The 12,414-nt window shown below is 39.2% G+C and overlaps 1 protein-coding gene across 11 annotated transcripts in view; it reads right to left on the bottom strand.

Moving 5' to 3' along the window:
- CACNA1G (calcium voltage-gated channel subunit alpha1 G) overlaps positions 1-12,414 on the bottom strand; it is a 330,748-nt gene that overhangs the window by 5,190 nt on the left and 313,144 nt on the right. For 8 of the 11 annotated variants that reach the window (XM_081184510.1, XM_081184519.1, XM_081184514.1 and 5 more), the window contains 3 exons: positions 7,643-7,777; positions 4,464-4,653; positions 1,472-1,641 (listed from right to left, as the gene is read on the bottom strand). In XM_081184510.1, the coding sequence (XP_081040636.1) occupies positions 1,472-1,641; positions 4,464-4,653; positions 7,643-7,777 (495 nt within the window). The remainder of the gene's footprint in view (positions 1-1,471; positions 1,642-4,463; positions 4,654-7,642; positions 7,778-12,414) is intronic. The other 3 variants (XM_081184511.1, XM_081184512.1, XM_081184518.1) reach the window with 1 other exon arrangement.

The raw sequence follows: 12,414 nt of genomic DNA, 5'->3' as shown, positions 1-12,414 counted from the left end.
CTTCTGGACTGTCAGGAATTTCCCAGACCCACTATGCAAATTAGGAATCAGAATGGACTTTGCATGAATACTGAGTGGCTTCACATTTTGGGTGTGATTAATTAGTGCCCTCCTGGGCCCAAAGAAAACATATTTAGGAGTCCACCAAAATGAAATAAAAAATATTCTACCTGCAAATAATAAGTATTCTACTTGCAGCATCTGCACATTTCAAATTCTGTCACTAAATGCTTCTTGAAAATGCTAGCCTAATTCCTTACGTCCAATTATAATCTGGCGTTGAAAAATGCTTAGTCCTCAGCAACTAGTTTTAACGGCTAAGAATGAAAAGAAGACAGCTAAAATGATCACTTATCACTGCAGCACTGATTCAAAAGGATTGGACTGATATCCCTTCAACGTCAAGGAGCATATTCATAGGCTGGAACCATGAAATCAATTAGATTCTTTGTTAGTGTACATTAGGCTGGCAGGCTAGCTCAGCATCGACCTAATACGCTTTAAGAATTTAGCCTGTCAGTTTAATACTCCAGATTAATGTAAACTGCTCACCTTGGAGCTTCATATTCATGTGGAGGGGCTCAAGAAATTAGCCACATTATTTTGTCATTGAAAAGGAATGTAATGGCCTGAATAAACGGGGTTATTAAGTAATCACTCGCATGATATGCTATTTCAGGAAAATGAAAAATAGCCTTTTGCACTTTGTATTACATAATATCAATCTAGCACTGAATCATTCAAGCTCTTAAAAATACGGAAAAAAACTGTATCATCCAAAAGAGTTCCACTGCCAAGCTGTCAGCCCTGATAAATAAAATGTTTGGGGCAATGGAATCAAATCATACATGTTATTTAAATAATAGGGAGTAAGTACAGAGGAAACATCCAGTTTTTTTAATGGAGTTGTAATGTGATCCAGACCTATAGGGGCCTTGTTGTAACTCAGGTGGCTGAACTGCTGACCTTCAGGAGGCTCATGCGACTTGATCACATGGTCAACTGACTGAGCAAAGTCAGGAAAGGTTAGGAAGCAAGATGATAACAGATATAAAAGAGTAAATTCTTGTTGGTGAAGTAAATATATGTCCTTTGTGCCACCTCCCGAAAAATATAAGGTCTGTGCTCACTTTAGAAAGCCAGTTGTCTGGATTGCACATACCATGCCAGCAACACCACCTGCACTGATTTACTGGAGACTCAACAGATGCTGAAATGCACTGCCCATGAAGCACCGTGAAGAATGGAAGCGGTGTCACAGCCCATATAGCTCCTTAAGTTGAAATGATCTTGACATGCTCACAGAATCTACCACCGGAATCAGAATCTCCTCACTGGTTTTTCCCTTTTCAAAACAATTTTGTGGCTAGTTATCATTTCTAAGGCCCTCCCTGCTATGCAGCCTTTCACTGACTGGTAGTACACATGGACATAAGACTTGCTGCATGATAACATCGGCAGCTCAGCTTACCTGTCTGCGAAGTAACCGTTCTGCAGAAGGAGAATGCACAGGCAGAGGGGCTTTGGATTTGCTTTCCCAGTCAGGATTGTATTGGGGCTTGAGGTGGCAGAAGAGCTCTCTTGGGATTTGTAGGAGAGCACCAATGTTTGCAGGCTGAGATTGCACTGACGTCGTTGAGCCTGAGGAGGAGAGGATGGGAAGCTGAGAACATTGGTAACTCAAACTGAGTTAAATAAAATTCTGTACATCATGGATGAGGATAACATAGCCTCCCATAATTGCTGGACTCCCAATTTCTATAAAATCGTTTCTGAGTTGGTTATGGAGCAATCCACCAATGTCATATTGTGTGTATTCCATATGCATTTTTCTCCAAGATGCCTCCTTGTTCTTGGGTGGTGAATTATAACGTCCGTGAGGAGCCTCGGCCCTCTCCATCAAAGCCCAAAGCATTTATCTGAAGAAGTGTGCATGCACACGAAAGCTCATACCAAGAACTAACTTAGTTGGTCTTTAAGGTGCTACTGGAAGGAATTTTTTTATTTTGACTATGGCAGACCAACACGGCTACCTATCTACTACCAAAGCATTTATGTGATTTAAAACAAAACCAAGAAGCTATTCATTTAATCTGGACCATCTCCCACAGAAGGAATCTCATTTGTCCTGGAATATTTCCCAGAATATCTGTTCTATTATTCAGGGTTATTCAAATAAACCTTCTTCTAAGTTTACTGACAACACAAAAGTTATTTTCTAACTTGAAATGTTACGTTACTCATATTCCTTATTGGTGATGTATGGCTTTTACAAACCTCACAGCACTTTAGAGAATTGCACATATTTAACAGATGCCACTCCACTGAGTTCTGAAAGGCAGCTATTTCTCAGGTGCTAAGTTATTCTGAGGAACAGAAGTAATATCTCAAAAGAGAAAGTGAGGAACAGTTATGATGATTCACACATGCAAACTGGTGATTTATTTTCTGCATCTCATTTATCCAATGTACGAGATTGCGTAGAACAATATAAACACCATTTTGAGATGGATCCACAATAAGCCTCCCCCAACTGGGATATCTGTTTTATGATCTCAGTCACTTAAAAGAAGAGTTGTGCATAAATGGCTTCTCAAAATTCTCCACCCTATTTATAGCAAGATATATTTTTTTAATGGGATCTCGCTGAATTTCTGCAGTGGAAAGATAAATTATTCTTCAGTGGCAGAAGCATGGGCTCTTTCTTCCCCTCCCCAAAGTGGTTTTGCTGTGTTAGCAGCCCAGCCACCATTTGGATTCTCCACAATGCAATTCACCCCCTGATGTGGGAGGAGAGGAAGATGGAGAAAGAGAAGGGGTACCTGCACACTGATGACATGTGCGCCCTGCCCTACCAGATTACCCCTGAAGGAATGAGGACCGTGAAAGAAAAAAGCTGCTCCATTCTTAGCGTAGTTCAAAGAGTTATGGACTAGTCTGACCATGATCTGATCTAGAGAGGCTGCACATATGTTCTTAGGCAAGAATGCTTGTGGGAAGCCAACAGCACTCTCCCCACTTGGGATTCTCAGCCACCGGTACTGAGATTCATAGTGCCTCCGACAGTGGAAGTAGAGTATGCCTTCACTTTGTATTTTTGAACTTTGGGCATCATACACCTTAAACATTTAAAGTATGGTGATGGGCAGTGGGGACTGTAGCCCTCCATATGTTGCTGGCCTTTAACATCACCCCTGACCATTGCACATGCTGGCTGGGGCTGGTGAGATTTGTGGTGAGAATTGTGTGGGTGGTGCCAGGTTCCTTACTCCAGCTGTAAAAACCATTACAGTGGTACCTCGGGTTAAGTACTTAATTCGTTCCGGAGGTTGGTTCTTAACCTGAAACTGTTCTTAACCTGAAGCACCACTTTAGCTAATGGGGCCTTCTGCTGCCGCTGTGCCACCGTAGCACGATTTCTGTTCTCATCCTGAAGCAAAGTTCTTAAGCCGAGGTACTATTTCTGGTTAGCGGAGTCTGTAACCTGAAGCGTATGTAACCTGAAGTGTATGTAACCCAAGGTACCACTGTACTGAGTGTTCAGTTGTATTGCCAGCTAGCATAATACTGCCTGGGGCACTCACTTTGTCATGCTTTCTCAAGTTATAGAAGAAGGGCCTGCCTAATGAAGGGACAGTGTCAGCACCAAAACTACCTGAATTAGGGAGCAAGGTCATAACGTTTCTGAAGTCTCTGTCCCTGCTGGATCATGCTCTTTTGAGAGGATCTGAAATCAAGTTACCTTGGATCTTAAATTATTTCATGCTATGCTAGAGTGCCGAGCTACACTTGCTCTGCCTGATAGCGATTGTTCCTGCTTTTCCCCCATTCCTGCTGCTAAACTGTAAATGTTCCCATTACTATGCAAATTTCGATACCCTTTTAGTAACCTCTTCATGTTTTGTATCATTCTGAACAGTATTCTGAAATTATGCCTCTGTGGGAAAGCCCTGGATGATGGGACTTAGAAGGATTCTCCCCCCCCTTCTTGAACCAGAAAGATGCTTCTGTGAGAGAAGTTAATGTAGATAAAACTAGACTTACAGACCAATCCTCCGAAGCATTTTTGCTAAGAAACATGTCCCACTTTATCCAATTGGATGTTATTAAAGATTGGGGTGGCATCAGCAAGTGAACGGACGACAGCACACTTGCAACTCTTTAGATGAAGGGTGACTTACACAGTTTTATATGAAATGTTCTGTTCAGCCCTAAGAAAGACAGTTAAGGCAATTAAGTTGCCCAGACTCTCATCCAGTTTTGGCCACAAGACTGAAATCCCCCATTTAGGAAGAAATGAGATAAAGACTGTAAAGTTTATCAGAAGTTCTTCCCATGTATGGAAGAAAAACCTCAAAGCCAAAAAGGAAATAGAAATTTAGCCAGTATCAAGACTGAAGTCTTCTGTGGGCAAGTACATACATCTGAGGATTAAAAAATTTTCTGAGGAAAACATTTTGTACCTGACTGAGATTTTTGATGTGATGTGTTCCTTTCTCCAGAAGAGTCATTGTAGATGCCAGTATCTGGAGCCTGAAACATATAGCTGTCGTTTGGCAAAGAATGGGTGCGGCCTACAGAAGGCTTCCTCACACTTAGCAGATCTTTGCTTGGTGAGAGAGTCAGGGGGACATTTCTAGAGGGGAGATTGGCCTGAAAAAGAAAAGAAAGTGCGGATATCAGAGAATGGAAAAATACGCTGTCCATGCTGGATCTTGCCGTGATAACCACTGCAACATACAGGGGACACAGTGAGCATGCATGTCATTTGAGTGTACAAATTCTACAGAAACCAAATGAAATTTGCACAGATGGGTTGACCAGGAGGTAAAAGCCCTACTTTTACACTGTTAATAAAACCACCACACACAGAATGAACCACATTTTTAAAAAGAACAACAACAACAAAAAATTACAATACAGGGAAACAGAGAAACAACACTGCAATTATAAACCATGACTATTTCAGGAGTCATTGAACAAGCATCATGCCTCAAGGTCTTGTATAACAACTGCATGCTTTGCAAAACTTTGGTCATTAAAAATGAGGAATAAAATCTCCCACCACCCTGACCCCAACCAAGTGATATTTTTACAGGGGTATGTACATAATATAAGCCTAGCGTAATATAAACAAGTGGGGGGGGGTATGTGCATTTTATGGAAGACAAATCCTTATTTGACCTTCATTGACTTTGTGTTGATAAAAACAGGCCGCATAGAAAAGAAGAATTATAGAGGGATGTTGGTGTATTTCCAACAACAAGAAAAATACATCCTTTAAATAAAAGATTAAGTTTTAAATGCTAAAATAGGCTATTACAACACTGTTAAATGAAGACAATCTCCAATCCCATGCTGCCTTTTGTAGTTGGTGAAAATTTATCTACCAAGAAATCTTTTGTATTACCGTACAAATCTCCTAAGGAATTTCTAATGTATTTCTCTAATGGTAGAGCAAAATATAATTAGTGTGCATGGTAAAACAAGATAAAACCCAAAATATAATATTTTTTTAAAAAGAGAAAAAGAAGAAAAATTACCAATGTAAGGTTAGCCAGTCATATATGACTTCCTTGCCATGTAGAATGAATTTCACTATTCTTTGATGATTTTAGATAGGAAATTCATCTGTATCTAAGAATTCTCATGAACATATAGGTCTACCTATACCAAGAGGGTTTCCCCCTCGAATCTTGATACAGAAGACATCCTATTACAACTGGTGCAATGACATGTTTTCACGTTTCATTGTAGAAACTGGCCCATGCTCAGATGGCTTCAACAAATGTATTTGAAATTTGGGTGGTTTTCTGACAAGATGAGATTGATATATCAGTCATGGCTGGGATGCATAGCATTGCAAAAAGTACCCCTCCCCTTAATATTTAGGGACATCAATGTAAGGTTAGTTTTATGAGGCAGTGTTTCTGGCGCTAGAAAGCCAGCTGTGGAATACCAAGTGGGGCATTACGTGAGACTAGGTGTAGACTGCAGAAGCCATTCACAATATTTGCTACTGAAATTCACATGAAATTTTGGATGGTGCAGCCATCTCCACAGTTTTCTAAGCAGACACTAATTCTAGTGTACTATCTGACAACATTTTAAAAAATCATAAATTTGTATTTTGATAAATTTATCACAAAATTGACTCCCTACCCAGATGTCACAAAAACTGTTTTAATAGCATTTTTTTTAAAAAAAAATCTACTGATGTGTGCATTTTTTCAAATGAAGTACAATGTTGAAGCCGAAATGGTGTCATATCAAATGGAGTTGCTCAGCTGACGGTAAAGTTTCTATCACTGGAATGGGAAGGAAAACAATATTTTGCAATTCCCCCTTCCCCTGCAGCCCCACCCTCTAAAATCTGGATTGGAGGACCCCCCCAGAGCAGATTTAGAGAGTGGCTGGGGGCTGCAGAGGAGAGGGAGAATTAGCTGAAAAATGATTTCCTCCATCCATGCTCTGCTGATGGAAGTCTTACCGTCAACTGAAAGGCACCAATGGATTCAGCCCATTGAACTTAACTCATTGCAGAAAATGTTAAATACTGAAGGTATGCACACTTTATTTTTCAAATTTAAAGTTCTCTGTACCCGTGGATATCTTTTTGCAAAACTGAAATGTCTTGCTATGACCACCAAGGGACTTGACTGATATATGGCCTCATGAAAGTAACCTATTGAACTGTTAGGGTTCTCAGATTCAGAAATCTATTTTTAAGACTTATGTTGATGGAGGTCAGGATGTTCTCTCTATCCTAGTATCTCAGTTTGAAAGAAAATGGCCCATTTAAAAACATTCATTGTAGCATTCTGAGTCTTTTGCATATGATGCCATGAAGCATGATGGGAAATACTGTCACGGTTTAAAGATGTGTTCCAAATAAGTAATAACTATGATGACAATCTACTAGAATGGAGAAAATTCATCAACACAACGCACAGCTAAAGCTAGGTATGTGAACAAGAGAAAATAAGGATGAATCCACTAAATGTTGGAAGAGAAGTTATGTCTGTTGTACAGCAGAAATAAAGCACTTTATTGCTACACATTAGCTATAAATGTCTAATGTTTCAGGAGGAGATGGTTAAAGCAGGGCTCAAAATACTGGTTAAATGTTTCACAATGGAAAAAAGTCACTCTTTATTCTAGAAAGTCTGATCAAAGCGGTGACCAAAAAGTCTACAACACAAGCAGCAATGCCAAAGGTTCAAGTCTGATAGCTTATGCTTGAAAATTGTAACTGGGATTTGCTGCCACACCTTCTAGGCATCTGCTTTTGGAATCATTTTAAGTTCAAAGAAGCAAAACCTAAGTGGGATCTTTTGTGTCATGGCATTTTCCTTAAGTCCATAAACAATAGAAGATCTCTCTGACGTTGCTTGAAATACTATCATGTTTAGTATGTGAAATAAGTAAAATTAAAACATCCGGGAGCCACCTCAGAGGTAATATTGAATGTAAGCCCAAATAGAATGGTACTAGACAGGTATTTTATTTGTTCAAATAAAAAAAGTTATGTGCTGGTTAGAAATATTGCTTATCTGAAAATGCCATAGCTATTTCCCACTTGAGAACAGTATTTAGAACCCTGTAAACATCAGAGAATATACAGTGACCAGTGAGTATGTACATTGCTCTCCAGGGCATTAAGTAAGAGTGTGTTATTATCATCAGGAAAAGAGTCATCCGTCAGAGCTAAGGACCAGGAATTTTCAGAGAGAATATCTGACGTCAGAGACAGAGCCTCCATCTCAGCTAGAGGGATCTAAACAAGGGAGAGATGATCAAACATAAGAAACCAGGACACATGTAAATGTCTTTGAGAAAAGAAATGCTATTATCATCACCATTACCGCCTAAATACTAAGGCGCCTAAATACTACCGCCTAAATACTAAATACTCCCCTTCTAAATAAGTGCATTTGTATTGTGCATATTATTTTGTGGATAAAGCTAAAAGGAAATGGAGACAAAGTTTAATTTTCTAAAAGTTCTAAACAAGCTTACATATAATGCAAGGTGGAAATCACCAACTGCACAATAAAGATGCACTGATTAATATATAGTCTTTTGAGGTGCTAACTGAGGGAGCTAAAGCTTCAGCTGCTCTTGAATTACTTTTTAAAACCATTTAAATGTTCCATGCTTCCAGAAATTCTACTCCTAAATGTTATAATAATATTCTGCTTGTGTTTGGTCAGCGGCTCTGAATTTGTTGTTGTTGTTGTAGTTGCTGCTGCTGTTTTTAAAAAATGAATTTGGCAAGCTGGGGTCCAAACAGCTACTTTATTTGCACCCCAAGTAAGGATGGTCAAATTTATCAATTTTGGATTCTCTCCTTTCCTCATTTTCAAGTCATAAGTGCACTTTTCCACATCTCCAGTTCAATGTGCATTTTTTAAAAAAAGTCCTCAAGAACGTTCCCTAGCATTTTAGTGTGAATTTCTCCTATGAGTTTGTATATAATTTTGTCTGACAAACACATTTTCCCCCCAAAGAATTTCCCCCTAATATATAATGTATTTTTCTTTGCTATTTTCATTAATATATATATTAGGCAAACGTTGCCCCAGTATATTCATAGAGTACAAAAATTAAATTTTCACACACTTTTGCAAAATTCAGGGAAATGCAAATTTCAGAGTATATTGCTTCAGAAAGTGAGTTAGGTTAGTTTGCCTTTAAATTCAAAGTGAACTGAATTTCTCCCCCATCTCCACATGTACCTAGGATGGGTTTTGCTAGCCAAAAGGCACAACTTTCACTGTTTAAATAGCACATTTTTTCCTGCCAGTTTCAAAATTGCTTGCTCAGTGGCCAAGGGAGCTGGAGTTCAAGTTCCACAACCCCAAAGCCCCCTTGGGCATTCAGAACTACTGAGCCTAGCTCTTTGGAGCCTGAACCCTGCTAGGTGTTCAGTATATTATGTCTTCTCATTTTTAAATGCTATAGTTGCATTACAGATCTACTTTGTTGTGGTGAGATTACCATCTCAGGAGTACTTCTGTACCCTAGTTTAGAAAAGTCTGATGGAATCAGTGGAACGGCTGAGGAATTGCTGACTTTCATGGCTCCTTAGATTTATTTGAAGCAATTAAGCAAAACAAATACTAGTGGACATGCACTGAACATTTTCTGTGTCACATTCAATAAAATAATAATGTACTGCTAATCCCTTTAAATTTGAGAATCAGTTGTTTCAAACCAATAAACAAGCAAACCTAAATGCTATCTTTAACAGTATGGTTTAAAAATTGGATGTTAAGATTCCTGCATTGCAGGGGGTTGGGGCTTGATGACCCTTGAACTCCCTTCCAACTCTACAATTCTTTGATTCTATGAAATAGTGATGGTAGCCTATCCTGAATAGTAAGATTCAGAGCACTAAATGCAGATTTAGTTATCCTTTAATCAGACAATCAGGGTGATTAAAAGGGGGGGGGTGTCTTCCAGCCACTCAGTGCACATATAACAAGAGGGGGTTCCAATCTACGTAGCAGAGGAAATAAAAGTAATTCTTCAATACTGTTTAATCCAAAGAAAATTGGTGTATCCTTCTTGTATATACCATTAGCAGACTTGAGCATATCAAAGCTGAGGGATATTGGTCCAGCTCTTTCCACTACCGTTAATGGGATCATGGTCTAACGCTGTCACTTGTTTTAAAAAATGAAATCCAACTCTTTATTTTAAAGTTCTCTCTAAATAAATACATTTTAAGACCTCAGAGTGGCCCTATAACAGATCAGTGACAAATGTTTTGTTTTGTAGTTTATGGACAATTTTTAGAATCTATTGCAAATATCATGTCAAGGTGGCCCCATTAATAAAGGAGGCCCACTGCAGCCATCATCCTCAAACAATATGCTTATTGGTCTTAATATGGAGTGTTAAATTTCCAAGTAATTTTCTCAAAGCTTGGCATCTTATTTATAAATTTTTATGTGTGCCTTCACAATACCATAGGCTTTTTTCATTGTTGCAGGAAACATTTATCGTGTCATAAAACTGGCTTATACCAATGGCCACTATTACATAAAGATATATGTCTATTCCATGTCTTCCAATTCCTCCTTTACCTCAGCAGTTCATTTTTTATGCCAAAGAATTAGCGCTTTTACTTTAAGTGCTCAAGCCATCTGTGTCCAATGGTAATGAATCTTTCAGGATGTAGTGTGGAGACCAGGACTAGTTGTATCTAACCCAGAAATGTTAGAGAATCTCAGAGAGGGCTAGGGAAGTCAGTAATGGTTGAGTTAACCTCATTTGATTTCAGGAAACGGTCTATTTAGATGAACATCTATAAATCTGGTCGTTTTCTGAATTTAAATATTTTGATCTCTAACATGTTAATAAATTCAGTAACACTGTGTCCAACAGCTCTCTAATAATAAGAATGATAGTACTGGCATAGCATGTAGTATTGTGGTATTCTAGCAATTCTGTGTTGGTTGTGAATGGAACAAATACTATGCAAAAAACTTTGAACTATCACAACGAGAAGGACTTTCTCGGAGGAATTCAGCATTGTGCAGGGCAATCATTCTAGCAATTCAAGCATTTTGGCTCACCATATGGAAAGGTTTCCCCCCCCTCCTCCCCACGATTTAGCCCCACCCTGAGCCAATGTGGGAATGAGGGGGAAGCCCCATTGTTCAGGACTTCCACTGAAGGGACTCATTAGTTGAATCCCACCCTCAGGCTCAGTAAAAAAGCATGAAATATGATCACTAATTCCATGCCACCTAATGAAAGTGTGATAACTAGGTGCAGGGCCACAGTTGATGTGGCAACAAACAGATTACTGCTTCGATAGCTCATTGCCAAATACACAACTATAATGTGAGAACCTGAATGTGTGTATCTATCTCAGAGAGAAGATCCACATGTTCCTTGCCAAACACCAGGGACAGGGAGTCTGGGGCCTGCTAGATATTGCTGCATTTCAACTACTATCACTCCTGGTCATTGACCATGTTGACTGGTGCTGGGAGCTGGAGCCCAGCAACATCTGGAGGGCCATAGAATGCCTGTTCCTGCCATGCATCAGACACCGAGACAGGTAGAAAGAGAGAGGGGGGAGGGATTTTAGTTTTCACAACATTTCTCATGTCTCTTCGGATATGGGAGTAGCTGGCAAGAGCAGCTGAATGTAAAATTAGAAAAGGACCACACAGCATAATTCTAAATACAGTTACGAAGAAAGTTCCTCAAATTCAATAGGATTTGCTTCTTAGTAAATGTTCTCAGCCTGATAATTGCTTCACACAAAACAGAAAAAGGATCCCATGGTGGATACCATGTTTTCAATAGAGAGAGCTCCATTTTCAGAAATGCCAGTGGCCAGGAGAATCAACAATGATAGTTTACATGTGGAAGAAAAAGTGTAACTTTCGGTATGCGCTGTTTGTGGCAGGCTACACTGCCATTATTTAAAAATGTGCCTCCTCTTTCATCCTTGGGAGAAACCAGTCATCCTAATCATCAACCTAATGAGAGTCCCGGTGTGATAGACTGTGCTGGGCAGTAAGAACTAATGACATAGGTGGCTGGTTCCATGTGGGAAAATAATAACCATTCAGCTGTTGCAAGTATGTGACGCCTACACTGCAGGGCAATCAACTGACTCAGACCTGGAGCTATATAGATGCCTCCACCTTTTTGAACTGCCACATCCTACACCCATATCTACAATATATTTGCCCTACCCTAAGAGACAAGGAAGTTTCATTAGTGAGCTGCTTAAAAAGCTGTTAAATCGAAACTTAACTAGAAACTTAAACCCATATTAAGGCTGCAGTGCTTAGTCAATTAATTGGTTAGAATAATTAAAAAACCTGAAAATGTTTAATTGACCAGAAATGCCCCCTGGTTAATTTGGCACTGTGTGTGTGTGTGCGTGCACACGTGCCAGTACTTACTGTAGATGGCAAATCTTAAAAGAGGCAATCTCCCTTTTCTCTCTCACAAGAAATGCCAAAGCTACCCTGACTTTCCTGATTAATCAGTATGCCCTTTTAATATGCTATCAAAGCTTTAATTGATTATAATATTTTATATTATAATATTTTGGTTCAACCTGGAATTGGATTTGAACAAATACACCTTTTGAACAAATACACCTTTTATATTCACATGGAGCTAATCAGAAATCAGGTACACTGATAGTACTGGAATTGTCCTAGGTTTTAAATTACATAATCTGCTTTGACACAAGGAATATACTAAGCAAGGTGACAACCCCCATACACATACTGAACTATCTTCACATCTGGTTTCACGCAGGCCAGCTTATTTTCAACACCCCTAAGTGGTCCATGAAATTCAACATAGGCTTCCACGCAGATGAATGGAAATGTTCACAAGAGCAGCATCTCATCTCTACGCTACCTTACAGCACAA

This window comes from Podarcis bocagei, assembly GCF_964188305.1.
Source record: "Podarcis bocagei genome assembly, chromosome: 2".
Lineage (NCBI taxonomy): Eukaryota > Metazoa > Chordata > Lepidosauria > Squamata > Lacertidae > Podarcis > Podarcis bocagei.
Note: the sequence above shows the minus strand (reverse complement) of the source record. Positions and strands in the feature narration are given on the sequence as shown.